Below are 15,640 nucleotides of genomic sequence, written 5' to 3' on the forward strand. Positions count from 1 at the left end.
ATATGTTAAAACTGATCGAGACTAGTTGAAGGTGAATCCGAGACAAATCGAGATTGACTTGAAGAGCTTTTTGTTAAAGGGCAAATAGGGAATTTAACATCTTATCATAATCTTAGATGATTCAATATTATCATATTGAAATATTTAGGAATGAATTTCAAGTCTCAAAAGTACGAATTTCAGTTCTCAAATTTAAAATTAATAATCAAATTCCAGATCTCTGTTTCTCAAATCCAAAAAAAAAATCGGAAGTTTTGCTCGCGGTCGAGAAGTTTTTTCAGAACATTTTTCAATTTGGAAAAGAGGTCATTAAAAAAATTTGTTTCTACACTTGCGAGAGCAAATGTTTTGTAAACGGGAACTAGACAATTTTCCCGCGTTCAACTTTTCTGACGAATCTGCAAGTGGAATTTTGAATAAGTTTTTTTAATTAACGATTGTTTCGGCTTATATTTCATCGTCCAAGTATTTTGAAGGGTAAAAGTGTAGTTTGAAATGTATAAATTGTTTATTTTAAAATATATATATTCAGATACATTTTCGTGTAGAAATTTTGAAGTTCGAAAACTTCATTGCTTAAAAATTTTGAGACAAAATTTCGGCGGCAATTCATGAAGGGATCGAGTGATAGAAAAATTTCAACCAATCAAAACTGTCAGACGTTTCAATTCGCTAAAGGTAATTTTTTTGCGCAATCGAATTCAAAATAGTAGAAAATGACTTTAGGCTGTAAATTCAAGTTTTGCTGTGCAACTAGTGCATATATCGACTAAATTTTCTGTTTTGTTGTTCAATGTTTTATTATAATAGGTATTATTGGATAGGTATTCTTGGCGTAATAATTTTTTTAACGCGTCTCAAATCTGACAATCTTTGAAAATTCATTTACTTATTTTTCACATCGATAAATTCCATAAATTCAACATCAATCAATTCCATAATGGCTTGGACTTAACTAGTTAACTTGAAAGTATGGCAATTTTTTTCAAAATTTTGAAAACTCAATTCTGATAGGCTGAAATTTGTTTTCCATCATTCGGTCTCTCCGTCATAAAAATGCCACTAACAATTTGTCATCGATTTTTGTTTTCAACTCAATGGGTGTCTACCCTCGTATTCTTGGCTTAGCGGCCGGTAGGTAAATATTAAAAGCATTTTTAATGCTGGTGGTTGTATTTTTCGCTTTTCTATAAAAAAAATCATTGAAATAATTTCTCCTTTCCACTTAGTTCTTTTAGTTTTTTCCTAATCACTTTCTAAAAGCTAGCTTACAATTCTTTGCTTCGGTTTCATCGTAAGTGATGCGAAGCTCTGCTGCACCGCTCCGTGCACTTAGTATAATAGTGTCAATCTATGCTAGTTGCACAGCAATCAGGTACACTTGTTCTGAATAAATATCATTCAATTACTACTTATTTGTCCATGAGAAGCTAATTGATACTAATTTGACTGGCTTCAGAACTGTCAGGGAATTTTTGTCTGATAAAATTGTCACAATAAATTGTAGAACCTTTTTTTTTAAAAAACATTGGTTCAAAACTCACATACAGTGCTGATTGCCCGGACAAAACGAACAAAATTGGAAATTTTAAACGATTTTTTTTTAATTGGATTATGAATAGACAAAAACGAGAATAACTTGCTGAGAAATTCACCAACATAATAACGCTGCATTTTTTTGCGAAAACCGGAATAAAAACGTTACCCCGAAAATGGGTCATTTTACCTTTTTTTAGTTTATCAAGAAAAATAAATCTTCGAAAACATGTATACGAGAATTCATTTTCGGTTGATAGCCAAAAATCTGATATAAAACTCGAAATCTTTGCATAAAGACAAATTCAAACGTTTTGTGCAAACTTTCGAGGAACTTTTTTTAGAACTTTGTTGAGCCGTGTCAAAGACTCTTTTTAAAATAGTTGTCATATGAAACAACTCGGTAGTTCTAGCGTAATTCTTGATCAACTAAAAAAGTAAAATTGACCCATTTTTGGGGTAAAATTTTGGTTCCGAGTTTTGCAAAAAAAAATTGCACCTCATTAACTCTGGTGAAATCTGAACAACTTTTGTTCTCTTCAATTTTTGACCAAATATAGCCCAGTTTCAGAAAAGCGCGTTTTATTTCTCAAATTTTGTTCGCTTCATCTCAATTTTTATTCCCCTTATTGTATTTCTGAGATATAGAATTCGCGTAAGCTTTAACAGTTCAATTTATATGTTTTAACCCTCATTTGTCGTCTAAATGTTTTGTCGTCTTAATATCCTGTCGCCTTATTTAGATAGCACCCCTAAAAAACGCATGGCTATTCTAGAGCATCCCCAAAACATAACTGTCGCAACAAATTAGTTTTTGTTCAGACCATTTGAAAAATGTGGAGGGACTTCGAATTCGGGCGAGTTTTTTTTTCTTTTGTTTTCCACAAATAATCATCAAGTACCACAAATAATCATCAAAATGCTTTTATTACTATGACTGTCGAATATGCCTAAACTATAGTTTTACGTCAGATTCTTTTATCACACCACGCAGAAAAAAGACTACTTTGAAAAAAAAACTTTGTAGTTTTTAACGACTATGGTAGGAACATTCTGAGCTACTTGCTCAGTAACCGGCTATCATTGTTTATTTAGCTTATAGAAATGATAGGGGAAAACTATGGATCCGACCTATCATATTCAATAAAACAAAACGATGTACTAACCATATGCGACCTCGGAAATTTCATTGGGCAACACCGAAGCCAGTTCGTTCATCGTCAACACCAGATCACCCGAGACACCATATTGGAAAATGACCGCCAATATCTCAGGAACCGCAGTCAAGTTGTCGTATAAAGCCACAAATTCGTTACACGAGACCAATTTGCCGTGTTTGAACACACGTTCAAGCGTAACCGGTAGATTTAAACTGTCGGCCATTGGCGTCAAATCGTGAAACAATTCAATTGCACTGTGAAAATCAAGGTTCTGGGCTCCGACTGATTTCGTTTTGAACTCTGTCCGTATAAATCTTTCTTTTTCAACAGGCAAATGGGAGTTTGTAGTTTGCTGATTGCGGTATATTAAAAATCGCAACCCTGTAACCCAGTAGTTAACGGTTTCAGGGCTCGAAGCCAGTAACTCGCAAGTCGTCCCGTTAGCAAAGATGATCGTTAAGCCGAAACGAAGATAGTAATTTGAACTCGAACCTTCTGATGAAGATGAGCTTGATGAGTTTAAATTGTTGGAGTTGTCCATCGATAAGAGTCCGCGGCGAATTCGTGAGAATCTTCTGATTTCATACTGAGCGTATCTTGTACCTTTTCGGCTAGGGGACCAGCTGATGAAATTCTGCGAAATGTCTAGTTTGAAAGTTCGAGCGAACTTTTTCCCGCTTAGCTGAATTAAGGAAGTGAAATCTTGGCCATGCTGAGGAGTTGACGACGTGCCATTTGATCTACTGTTTTTGACCTTTTGGAAATTTGACCCTTTGGTCATAAATTGGTAACAATCGTGTTCGAGTAACACCATGATTTTTGCGTAATGCTGTATTTTTTATTCGGAGAATTTTTTGAGAGTTTAATCGACTGATGAAATATTGATGAAGATTTACGGCATAATTTTAGATCTTGATAAAATTGATATTAGTGGACCAAAATCACAAGCGTATCGATTTGTAATCTGATCACATGTTCAAAAAGTGAACTAAGTTCAAACTCCAACTAAAAACAATAGGGGGTGTAGTAAAACCAATCATTGAATGTCTATTTTTCTTTCTTAATGTGTCTAACGCATGTAAATTTATGCAAAATATAACAGCATGCGATCTTTGATAGACTTGAAAACTTTTCTTAAAAAGACTGGCCGCCTGTTTAAGCGTGACTCGTAATGCAAATTTCAGTTAAGTCAATTTGTAACAACTTTTCAATAACCAAGCGGATTAGCAAAAGGTAAAACAAAACTAACCATCATAAACAAACGCAAAACGGATAAATTAGATCGTTATATGAGATATTCACGAGTTATTGAATGATAGTTTTACTGTTTGTCTCAGTTTTGTAGTTTTTGTGGTTTGAGCTGTGCTCAAAACTGTATTTGTGAATGATGAACAATGAATAGAAACCGGCTTGAAAATACTTTGATCAAAATTTTATGAAGCAATATTGAAAAGATGTACAAAAAGTCACGTTTTTTAACAAATAAAACAATCCTCAATTTTTAATCGACCGAGCCTTGAATATGGCGTAATAAAGGCTGTTTTGCTGGATAAATGATGAATAAATCTGAAACACTATCAAAGGTTTAAAAGGTACAGTCGAAAAATAGATTGACCGCAGTCAGTCAATTAAAATATTTTAAATCTTAAACAGGTGCAAAATTTTCAGTTGAAATAAAAATCGAAAAGGTCTAATATTTAAGTGTAAGAGCATTTTGTGATTTATTGTTCATTTTATGCAAGCACTTATGAATGGAAAACGCTGCCGTGTTTGACGTTCAGAGAGCGTTATATTTGGTTTTTATGGAAAAAAAACAATGCAACAAAAAGACGTTTTTGGCATATAAAACATTCAAAAAAAATTGCAGATTATAATTCAATCGAAATATGACCACTTTTAAAAGGAACTGAATGTTATAAAATAATAAAACAGTATAAATTGAAAAAAGTCCAAGAATGTATTCTTACCATTTGAGAAAGCCAAGAGCGAAAAGTAAACAGTTTTGAAAGGAAAACTAAGAAAATTTCAGAGCAATGAGTTTGCCGCTTGTTAGCTTATTTTTTTTTAGAAAAAAAATACAATTGTTGGATCGCGATCTTGAGCCGTCTTCTAAAACAGTGCTCATGTGCTCATGTATCAAAGCAAACAACTAAGGCAAGACATACATTCATTAATTTTATGAAGAGTAAATATAGTAAAATTAAAATTGATAGAATTTTACAACTGCAATTGGCCGCTGTAGTACTATTAACCGTTTGGTTTAGTTTCTTATGGCATATAATTTTTTTCAGCTTCTATTGATTTTTGTAACGTCCAGTTGTGGTAATATATGAGTCATGTAATAGAGAAATCCAACATCCTTCAATGTGTAGTTTGAAAACTTACACCAGCAGTCAAATGTTTAATTGTTACCATACTTGAAATGCAGTTGCTGAAATGTATTCTATGCTATAAATAGCTATGATGCAGTGGCCTGCGCAGAAAATTTCCTTGGGAGGGAGGGAGGGAGAGAGGGAGGGTAGTTTTTCGAAAAATGTAGAAATTTTTGCGGACCTTTTTTTAAGCGCCGAAAAATTTTGACCAAAAAATTACGTTTTTTCGGCGCGCGCTCCCTCCCCAAAGTTAGTTATATTGGCGCCAAAGGCGCCTTTAGAAAAATTTTGTTGGTCAGCCAAAAATAGATGTCGTAAAGTTATACGAAAGGGAGGAGTCTTTGGAAAAGTTTTGGCAACCTGAATTGAGGGGGGGGGGGGGGGGGGTGACGGTTGCCTCCCCCGGCTTGCTACTGCTATGATGTCTTTTCAGAGAAACTTGAAAATTATCCAGAAAAAGAAAAAGTTTTAAAACGAAAAATAGTAGAGCGGTTAAATAGTGAAGGAATAGACTGAAAGAAAAACCAAATGGAAAATCTTCAAAGTAATTAAAATTCTTACAGAAAGGCAAATTAGCCCAAGAATACGGCTCAATAAGATGAACCTCAAGGTTGTCTAATACGAATTCAAAATACATCAGACTCCTAATTTTGTGTGCTATTGTGAAGGGTGGTTTTTATCGGTGGCGAATTTTGTCTGTACTGTAACACCATTAGGAGTTTTTTGAGATGCTTTAATCGCAAATGTGCAGAAATGAACCTGCAAGTTTTATATGTAATTCAGCACATGTAAAGATATTTTAGCCATTGACACAGCAATATTGTACAAGAAATTAAAGCAGCATCACACATATCTTAAGGAAAGCGGTTGAAATGGGCCCTAAAGTTAAACGTGTTTCAGATCTAAACTAATATCATCCGCCGACCTGCGTCAAAACAAATCCTTTATCGGAATTAAAAGCAGTTTTGAAATTAAACGAGTAACTTATCTATGTCAAAATCTTATTTATAAAACGAAAACTACTGCAAATGCAATAAAACTACCAATCGCCGATTACAGAATTTATCATTGCACTGAAAAAAAATTGAATTCACTGCCTAATTGTATTTCTGAAAAATTGATTTTTTCTCGCCTCATGTCAAAAAATGGAACTTTTAGCCGGGTGAGTTCCAAAATTTTGACAAGACTATTTCAAAGTTGAAAAAAATGAAAAAATTCTAGAGTACTGAAAAGCAATCTAACCCAGTATTTAGTCAAACAAATACATGGCGTGAGCTACGGTTTTATAAGTAGATTTGTATATATGACCAAATAATTTTATTGATGCTTTTAAGCTTGACACTTTTTAAAGTTATGTACGTGCTAATTTTATTTGTAATGTTGTAATGTTAAGTCTGGACTTGAATTTTTTTCGAGAAGATATTTCATCGCATTTTAATCATTTGTTTTTTTTTTCTTTCATTTTTTTCATTAATCATTTGTTTCTCTTCTCGTTCATTTTTCTAAGCAAATAATTGGGGAACTTATCTCAAAATTTGAACTAATCTTCATTAAACTTAACTGCTGTGATGCACAAACTATTATGATGTTATTGGAGTACTCTTTCTTCTTCTTTGATATAAGAACATGAGGCCAGGGGATGGAGACTGTTATCAGCATGTATAAAATTCCATCTGTACAAATTTTCAACAATTGAAAACAAAATTAACATTAAAGTGAGAGCCTCGATAATTAACGTTATAATTTATGACTGCTGATTATCCTCAGAGACAAAAATATACTATCCCAACTTTGTTGATAACACTGCACCACTCGCTACTTTGTCTGTAATCTGAGGTATAACTTTTTTAGACACTTATAAAGTTGGAGAGACAAAAAACTGGGAATTTTTTTATAAAATCAAACGGGTTGTTTCTTCAAGACTACTATGTTTCAAATCTTTTTTTTTATTATGGGTTGCGACCCTAAGTAGTGCCAGATAGCATCCAACTTCAATTTCTCTAAATGAAACAAAAAATTTGCGCAAATGGTCGCTTCTCATAATCAAAAATCTCAAAAACATGGTTTTTGAAAATTACTCTATTGTTCCAAATTAATCAGTTTAGGTCATTTCTTGCTGAGCCAACATAAACAAGGGAAAAAATAAAGTTGAAAAAGCAAGAAAGAGACTTAGAAAGAAAGAAAACCAAGAATGAAAGAAAAATTTTCTATCTTATAATTATTTAAAAAATCCTAAATCACATCAATACGTTCGAACTTTTGTCAAACTATTTTCTGATTAATAGCAATAGACACAGGCTCACTAGGTGTCAACCCAGAATATTATAAAAATAAAAATAAAATAAAACAAAAACTCTTAAATGAGGCTATCATTTTACTTAGTTTTTAGCCCGTATGCTTTTTACTTTTTGCCATCAATCAATTAAAGCAACGTTTTTTAAAATAATTATTCGTTATTGTTTTTTTTCATAAGCAAAATTGAGTAGTTAGGTTTTCAGGGCTTTTGAAATCAATTTTCAAAGCCTTGACAGTTCCCCATTTTCGTGTTGTTAATTTGGAATTTAGCAAAATGCCCAATCAAAAGGAAAATTTTTGTACAAAAAAATTAGCTTTGCTAAAAAAAACTAAACAACTGAAGCGTTCGCGCTTCAAAATAAGTCTGAAGACAAACATTTTAAACTCTGAAGTTTTCTGCTTACACTAGTTCATATGAACCAAAAGATGTACTTCCCCATTCTATAGAATACTTTGAGATGTTGAATTCTGTTTTTGTCATAATTCTGAGTTTCGCAATATATTGGCCCTACGAAGTTTCAATATAGGTACTGCTCAATCTTGTGGTAACTGGAACGCCAAAAGCATAATTGAAATTTCGATTGTTGTCAAGACTTGGTGACTTTGAATTCATTACTTTAAAAGATCGTTACGATGACAAATTGTGCATTTTGTGAATTTCTAGCGGTTTTTGCTACAGGCCAAAATCAGATTTGTAGCGAAATTTGCAACATTGCTACTTTTTTTTGATATTTTTTGCTGTTTTAGATTCCACAAACAAATAGCTAAAACACTGTACCGCTCAAAACCGCTCAAAAGTTTTTATATATCACCAAATAATTTTATCGATGCTTTTAAGGTTGAAATTTTTAAAATTCATGTACATGTTAAACTTTATTTGTAATTTTAAGTCTTAATCTAATGATTTTATTCAAACAGTAAAATCATCGCACTTTAATCTTTTATTTTGTTCTTTAACTAAAATTTATTAAGGCAACAACCAATCTGAAAACTTGAACTAATCTTTAGTACACTTAACTGTATTGATGCACAGACTTTTATGCAGTTATTGAAGTTTTTTTCTGTTTCTTCGTTACATTCCATCTTTTCAAAAAATATATTTTAACGAATCATTTGTTCTCGGTGCGGTGTTGTTTTCATCTCGCAAATTTTGACTTTTGACCTAGTATCTTTTAAACACATTTTTTTGAAATAGAAAAAGTGGACTGGCAAATTCAAGTGAATTGATGTTAGAGCCCAGAAAAAAATGCAGCCAAAACCCGCTGAGACATGATTTTCTTGTGTTCAAATCGAAATAGCTAAACTTGAGGTAGATCTTGTAGAGGAAGAGATAACGAGCACAATTGTGCAAAAGAGTACCATCAACCACATGACGAACAAACTGCCTTAGTTCAAAACCACTTGAGTCCTTATTTGTTTGCTGAATTTCAAAACGATGACGCATACCCTTTTTTGTATTCTACTATTTTTCTGAAACGTTATCGCCCAAACCAATTGTCTCTGTGCTCAAATAAATTTATTCGAATTCTCAGATGATTACAAATTATATTAACCCAAACTGATATGCATGCAATAACTTTTTGTCTGAGACTGTCAAGGAATTGTTATAGAACAATAAATCTCTAGAAACAAAATTTGCACACTCTTATCAGTTTAGTAATTGTTTTTGCTAAGATTATAGCGAAAGATTTTGCGTGCACTTAATTCATCAAACTTGATAGATTTTCTAACTTCCTTGAGATTTGAACAGTTCAAAAAAATTTCAAAAAATCACAATAATTTGATGTCTAAAGAACTAAAAAAAAATTGAAAGATATTCGAGTATCAGTAATTTATTTGGCAGACGGTTAATCCTCTGTAATACCTGCGTTGCTTTTGAAAACTTTTATGTGATCTCAACCAAGTTTGAAACTTGGAATATGTGCAGTAAAAAGAAAATCATGTTTTGATAGAGTTTTGTTTTTCCTCGACCTTGTCTTGACAGATTTACCTCGACTCTAATGGTAACGTAGCAACAAGTTTTTTTTCTGCGCTAAATGTTCAAGGTTGAATGAGCATTTTTGATAAGGTCAAAGTGGAGTGCAGCCAGTATTTAGACAGCCGCGTATTCAGACTGGTCAGTATTTAGACAAATACTGTATGAACCAATCAGAATCTAGAAAAGACATAAATAATCCAAAATAAATAATAATTTTTTATTAATTTCTTCTTTGTCTCGATTCTGATTGGTTGAAACAGTATTTGTCTAAATACTGACCAGTCTGAATACGCGGTTGTCTAAATACTGATATGTAACCCGTCAAAGTAGCTACCCCACTGCAGCCAGAACTGCTTCTGAAAAAAATTAGAGCATAATTTTTAAAAGAAAAAGTTTTCTGGAATCATTTCAGTTGAAAAATCCTCAGCATGCCAAAAAAACACGATTTAGATTACAGACAGATAAAGTCGTTTAGAAAGTAGCAAACATTTCCATTGAATAAAAAAATTCGCTTCGAATAAAAAACTTTACGTTTTGAAAAAAGTACGTATTCAGTCTCACTATTACAATTGTAGTTTGCGTTACAAGCTAACGTTAGCTTTTTTCTTTAAAAACCGAAAATTTTGAAACTGCAACATGAGTGATTGTCCTATTTTTCTAACTGAATTAAACATTTTAATCACTGGTCTGCTATCAAACAATCATAATTGAAAAAAAATAGAAAAACCAAAACAATGCATGTAATATGTTAAAACTGATCTTAAAAACCAAAAGTTTGGGGGCATGTTAGTTACATTTAAAAACGACGACTTTGTAAAAATTTCAACTACCATGCATCAATATTGGATAAAGTTGACAGGGATCAAAATTTATGTCATACTTCATTGTGCTTTGATAGCTGGGTAAAGAGCTCATACGCGTGGTCGGAATACAATTGATCGTAATTATAACCTTAAGCTATAACGCTATAACTTCAACCTTTAGCTGCAAGGTTCTGAGACAAAAATATCTAATTTTCAGCAAAAACTTAAAATACGTTTGTATATGGTGCAAATTAGACATGAACAAATGCAACCAGGAAGTGGAGAGTGTTATCAGCAAGTATAAAATTCACTTATACAAAATTTCAACCCAGAGTAATATAAAACGAAATTGAAAAAGTCCTTATTGAGGCTATCGTTTTTTAGCTGCTATTAGCCCGTACACAACTTATTTTGTCATCAATGAATGAATTCAGCGTTTTGACAAATAATAATTAGATAATGAAATTTTTCGAAAAAAAAAATATTTTTTCTAGAAACTTTTAAAAAATAATAAATAAAAAATCTTCAGTTTTCGAAAACTTAAACAAACTTCAGTAGTCAAAAAATCAGAGTGTTTTTTAAACAATTGTTAAACCCTTGACAGTTCCCAGTCTTTGGGTTGCTAGTTTGAAATTTGGCAAAATGTCGATTCAGACAGAAAATTTTGGTACAAAAATTAGCGTTACAAAAAAGAAGAACTGAATGATTGAAGCGTTCGCCCTTCAAAATATGTATGGCAATAACTCAAGAGCTTTCTGCATAAAATTGTTCATATGAACGAAAAGATGTACTTCAACATTCTATAGAAAATTTTAAGATGTTGAATTCGTATTCTGTAAACATTTTGTGCGTTGCAATATATTGGCGTTACAAAATTTCTCAATCTTGTGGTAAATGAAACGCTAAATCATTAACCAATTTTTTGATTGTTGTCAGGAAATGGTGACCTTGTTGTTCCGAATTTCGATACGAAAGTAACGGAATACTTGTGCTCGGGGTGGTGTTTTTTTTCTTCAGACAAATTTCGACTTTTTAACAAGCCATTTGTGACAAAAATTTTTATATCATTCGAAAGCTATTGTTGTCTTGAGATTAAATTTGAAAAGATATTTTACCTGTGGTCATTTTTCGTGAAAGTTATTGGGGTTTAAAGATTGCCATTTTGACCAATTTGGGAAAATTAACGCGCGATATATTTCGCGCTATTAACGCGTAAGCGTATATTTAATCCGCCTTAGAAATCGTTCCAATTGGTTGAAAGAAGCTGATTTGCCATAATTGATTTGTTAAAAGGAGCGAAATCTATCCTTTTGTACTTTATATGGCGTGTGGGGGGATGTTTTTCATAAAAAAGTTTCAAATTTTAGAAAAAAAATTTTCATTTTTTTTTATTACTTTTAGTTTTTTTGTTATTACTGCACCATAAACCTCAAAAGGCAGTCGGAACATTCAGGGCTTCGCCCTGATACGAGCAGTCTTGTTTTTTTTTGGAATCAGTACTTTTAAAGTCCGAGAAAAAAATTGTTTACACTACTATGAAGGTGTTCTTTAAAAAACGTCATAAGTCCATTTGAAACTATATTGTTTAACAAGACTGCTCGTATCAGGGCGAAGTCCTGAATGTTCCGACTACCTTTAAAAGTTTATTGAGCAGCAGTAATACTTAAAAAATTAAATGAAATAAATTAAAATGAAAATTTTTTTTCTAAGATTTGAATTTTTTAAATGAAAATCATCACCCCACACGCAATTTAAAGTACAAAAAGATAGATTTCGTTCCTTGTAACAAATCAATTATGGTAAATAAGCTTCTTTCAACCAATTTGGAACGATTTTAAGACTGATTAACTCTCCGTTTACGCGTTAATAGCGCGAAATATATCGCGCGTTGATTGTCCCAAATTGGCCAAAATGGCAATTTTTAAACCCCCATAACTTTATAAAAAATGAATGTACTGGATGTGCCGACTGCCTTTTAAGGTTTTGTGGAGCAGAAATAACATTAAAAAATTTAATGTAATAAAATAAAATGACATTTTTTTTCTAAAATTTGAAATTTATTATGAAAATCAGCCCCCCACACGCCATATAAAGTACAAAAGGATAGATTTTGCTCCTGTAACAAATCAATTATGGCAAATAAGCTTCGTTCAACCTATTTGTAACGATTTTTAAGACGGATTAAATCTCCGCTTACGCGTTAATAGCGCGAATTATATCGCGCGTTAATTGTCCCAAATTGGTCAAAATGGCCAAAATGGCAATCTTTAAACCCTCATAACTTTACGAAAAATGATCACAGGTGAAATATCTTTTCAAATTTAAGTTCAGGACAACAATACTTTTTGAATGATATAAAAAAATTCCGTCAAAAATGGCTAGTTAAAAAGTCGAAATTTGTCTGAAGAAAAAAAAACCCACCTCGAACACAAATATTCCGTTACTTTCGTATCGAAAGTCGGAACAATAACAATGTACTTCTTCAAAGAGGGAAAATAATCTGAACTCAAGAAATTCAAACTGCAGATTCGTCAAATAAGTATACTTACCAAATCAATGTTATAAACGGTAATGATACAATTTTACTTGCCGAAAGATGATATTAATCACCAGAGCAAATGTAATCCATGGCTAAGAAAAGTATGGGATATAAGAAATGAAATCTTACTTTTTTACTTATTTCATTTTAATTTCCGGAATCAGAAAAGTCGCTTTTTGTTTGATGAATGGACGCCCTACGCAGACATCTCAGTTTGACTTTTTCTATTAAAACCTTTCGCTAACCTTCATTTACAAAGAGTGATATCATCTTAAGGGCAGTGCTATTTTCAGACAGCACAAAGTAGATGGAGAAAATTAAATGTTGAAAGTATGATTCAAAAGTAATAAATAATTGCGATAAATGAGAAACAGGCAAAGGATTACCATATTATCAGTTACAAAACAGTAGAATAACTTGACTTGAAGCTGCTTCGCTGAGGCTGGTTTGCACAAGAGTGATACAACTAGCCAAAAAATGATTGCGATTTTATCTGAAATTCAAAATAAAAGTTGTGAGCGAAAATAAATTTTTATTTGGCTATGGCTGCGCGTTGCACATTTAAAAAAGATAAGAAGATTGAAGCAATAAAACGCAGATTTCTGAACAAATGTCCATTTATTACTATCTTGAACAATTTCACAGCAGTAATTCCATTGTAAGCAAAACACCTGCAAAAACAAGTTCAAACCATCAAATATTAAATTATACGTGTTGATTGTAAAAGTCGAAAAGGAAAAGGTCTCCAACTTATCTCAATTTTCCCACGAGAACACGAATAGCTAATGAAGTGAAGACGCAAAATGACTGCTTTTACAAAAGCAAATTTGAACAAAAGCTCCAAAAGCTCTTAGACATCATTTGTGTCATAATAGAAAACGGTGTCCACTTCATGGTAGAGTGGGGATGGGTGAGAAAACTATTCGTAGAAAAGTGGAATAATACCATATGTGAAGGATGACCTATAAAGACTGAAAAATTTGAAATTTTTGAAAGCTGATTTCCATGCTCAGTTTGAAGATAGTTGTTCAAATGCCCATACTCCGCAGTTGCTAAATAATCGTAAATGTTTGTGAATGAAAAACAATTGTTCGAATTATGGGGGAAAAATGTTAGGAATTATTCTGTAAACTCTGAATTCAAATGCTATTTTGAGTTTTTCCCGACCATCTGAGTTAGGTCCGATGTGGTTAACTCATAGAGTAATTTCGGATAGGGTACACCGTCTGCTCGTCACGCTATCTTATTTTCGGCCGGATAGATTCGTGCAACTTCTTAGTCTAATACCGATCCTAATCTTACTCTTATACTTTCTAGTCTCAGGGTGTCTAACTAGTCTCTGCTAGGCTCAATAGATCTAGGGTATACTGGTTTGTTGCGGCTGCTGAAGTTCTCTTGGAGAGACAACTAATTTCTAAGTTAAATTCAAATCTCTCTCGTGCTGAAATTACAAGTAATTTCAGCACTTACAAATAAGTGGGTTGTTAGTTAGATGGATCATGATTGGTTAATATTAAATACTTTACAGTGGTAAAATATCTAATTTATCCAATCATAAAATATAGTTTAGATCAGGTTCCACCCATCCGGGTTTTACAGAGTTTTTTAGAATTATCTTTCTGCAATTCAAAGGCTGGATGATGAACGTTGGTATTTGGCGAACATCGTATTCTTGTCCGGTTCCTCTTGTTAGAGAAGTTCCAGGACGCTGGAGTTAGGGGCATCAATCGTTGTGTCTTCTTGTGACAACGACTGTGTTTCCCAACGAAATCAATCTGATTTCAAAACGGTTTGCTATGACGGGTTTTTCTGTATTATGTAGAGAACTTGTTTTGTGTTCAACCTCGTCTGGGAATGGCGTGGAGATTGTGCGTGGAGGGGATGCCTGGTAACTCGGATCTCTACGTATACTTGAACATCGAGCTGGTCATTGGTCTAGTTCAATGAAGTCCTTTTCTGCGAAGTCAAGTCGTACTCTAAATCCTTTGAGTTGTGATTGTGGACGGCATATCGGTTGTGGTTAGCCATTCTTGTTCGAGTGTAGTGGGGTCATTTTGTCTTTGGATGTTCGTCTTTGTTGTTGTGTGCTGATCTATATACTGCAAGGTATGATTTACATTTTATAAAATTTTTATTAGTTCAATTTTTTAATTATGAATTTAGTTAGTTGTTTTCACAAAAGTATTTTGTTTTAGTTCGGTTATTTTGAAGAGTTACTCACCCTTGAGTACCTCTTATTAAAAATAGAAGTGTGGTCACAAAGCGTGGATGTAGCGCGGTGGGTAAGGCCGGCTATAGAGCATGCTCAGGACGTCCTCTCTGGTGGGTTAGGCCAGGAGTGGGAGTATGATTTCGTGCGGTTTCTTTGAGAGGTCCTGTTATGTGATAACGTTTTATGTTGGGTTTATGTTGGTCTTTCTTATGTTCCTTTGGCTGTATCCTTTTTTCAAAAATCAAAGTGTTTTTGTTATGGGTTTGTCTTTCGACTTTTTTGTGTTTTATTATTTCTTTCTTAGACTTTATAATAGTCTTCAAAAGAATAAATTATCCAGTTTTAAACTGGGTTAATCCGGTTTGGGTATCGTTGGTTTTCTTTTCTTAGTCATGCTGTTATTTTATGGTTTGTGGTGTTTAGTAAGCTGCGTTGGTTAGTTTGGTTTAGTATATAATTCCTTTCCAACCGGGTTAAAGGAAAGTTTGAAACTTGTTATCGTGTGTTAGAGTTGTTGAGTGTGAAAACTTGAAACTGAAATTCATTATTTAAACAATCCTTCGTGGGCGAGCTGTGCGAGTTTGGATAGAATTCCTGTGCGAGTGAATGAAAATATCAAAAGGTTAGTACTGCATTTTCATTTTATCAATTTATTACATAGAATTTCAATTTTACTGCTAGTTTTGGGGGAAATTTAAAGTTATAAATTTTCATCATAGTTAAATTTACTGCTTTTGGGGGAGTA

The 15,640-nt window shown here is 32.9% G+C and overlaps 1 protein-coding gene across 3 annotated transcripts in view; it reads right to left on the reverse strand.

Moving 5' to 3' along the window:
- Window positions 1-13,239, reverse strand: part of LOC134844103 (1-phosphatidylinositol 4,5-bisphosphate phosphodiesterase eta-1-like) — a 33,389-nt gene extending 20,150 nt beyond the window's left edge. Inside the window, exons 1-2 of one of the 3 annotated variants that reach the window (XM_063860586.1) lie at window positions 13,070-13,239; window positions 2,703-4,270 (exon numbers count right to left, since the gene is read on the reverse strand). In XM_063860586.1, coding sequence (XP_063716656.1) covers window positions 2,703-3,510 — 808 coding nt within the window. In that variant the 5' untranslated portion in view covers window positions 3,511-4,270; window positions 13,070-13,239. Of the gene's footprint in view, window positions 1-2,702; window positions 4,464-4,663; window positions 4,937-13,069 lie in introns of those variants that run through there. The other 2 variants (XM_063860585.1, XM_063860587.1) reach the window with 2 other exon arrangements.
- Between the last annotated feature and the right edge of the window lie 2,401 nt (window positions 13,240-15,640).

The sequence above is a fragment of the Symsagittifera roscoffensis genome, chromosome 4, assembly GCF_963678635.1.
Source record: "Symsagittifera roscoffensis chromosome 4, txSymRosc1.1, whole genome shotgun sequence".
In the NCBI taxonomy this organism is placed as follows: domain Eukaryota; kingdom Metazoa; phylum Xenacoelomorpha; order Acoela; family Convolutidae; genus Symsagittifera; species Symsagittifera roscoffensis.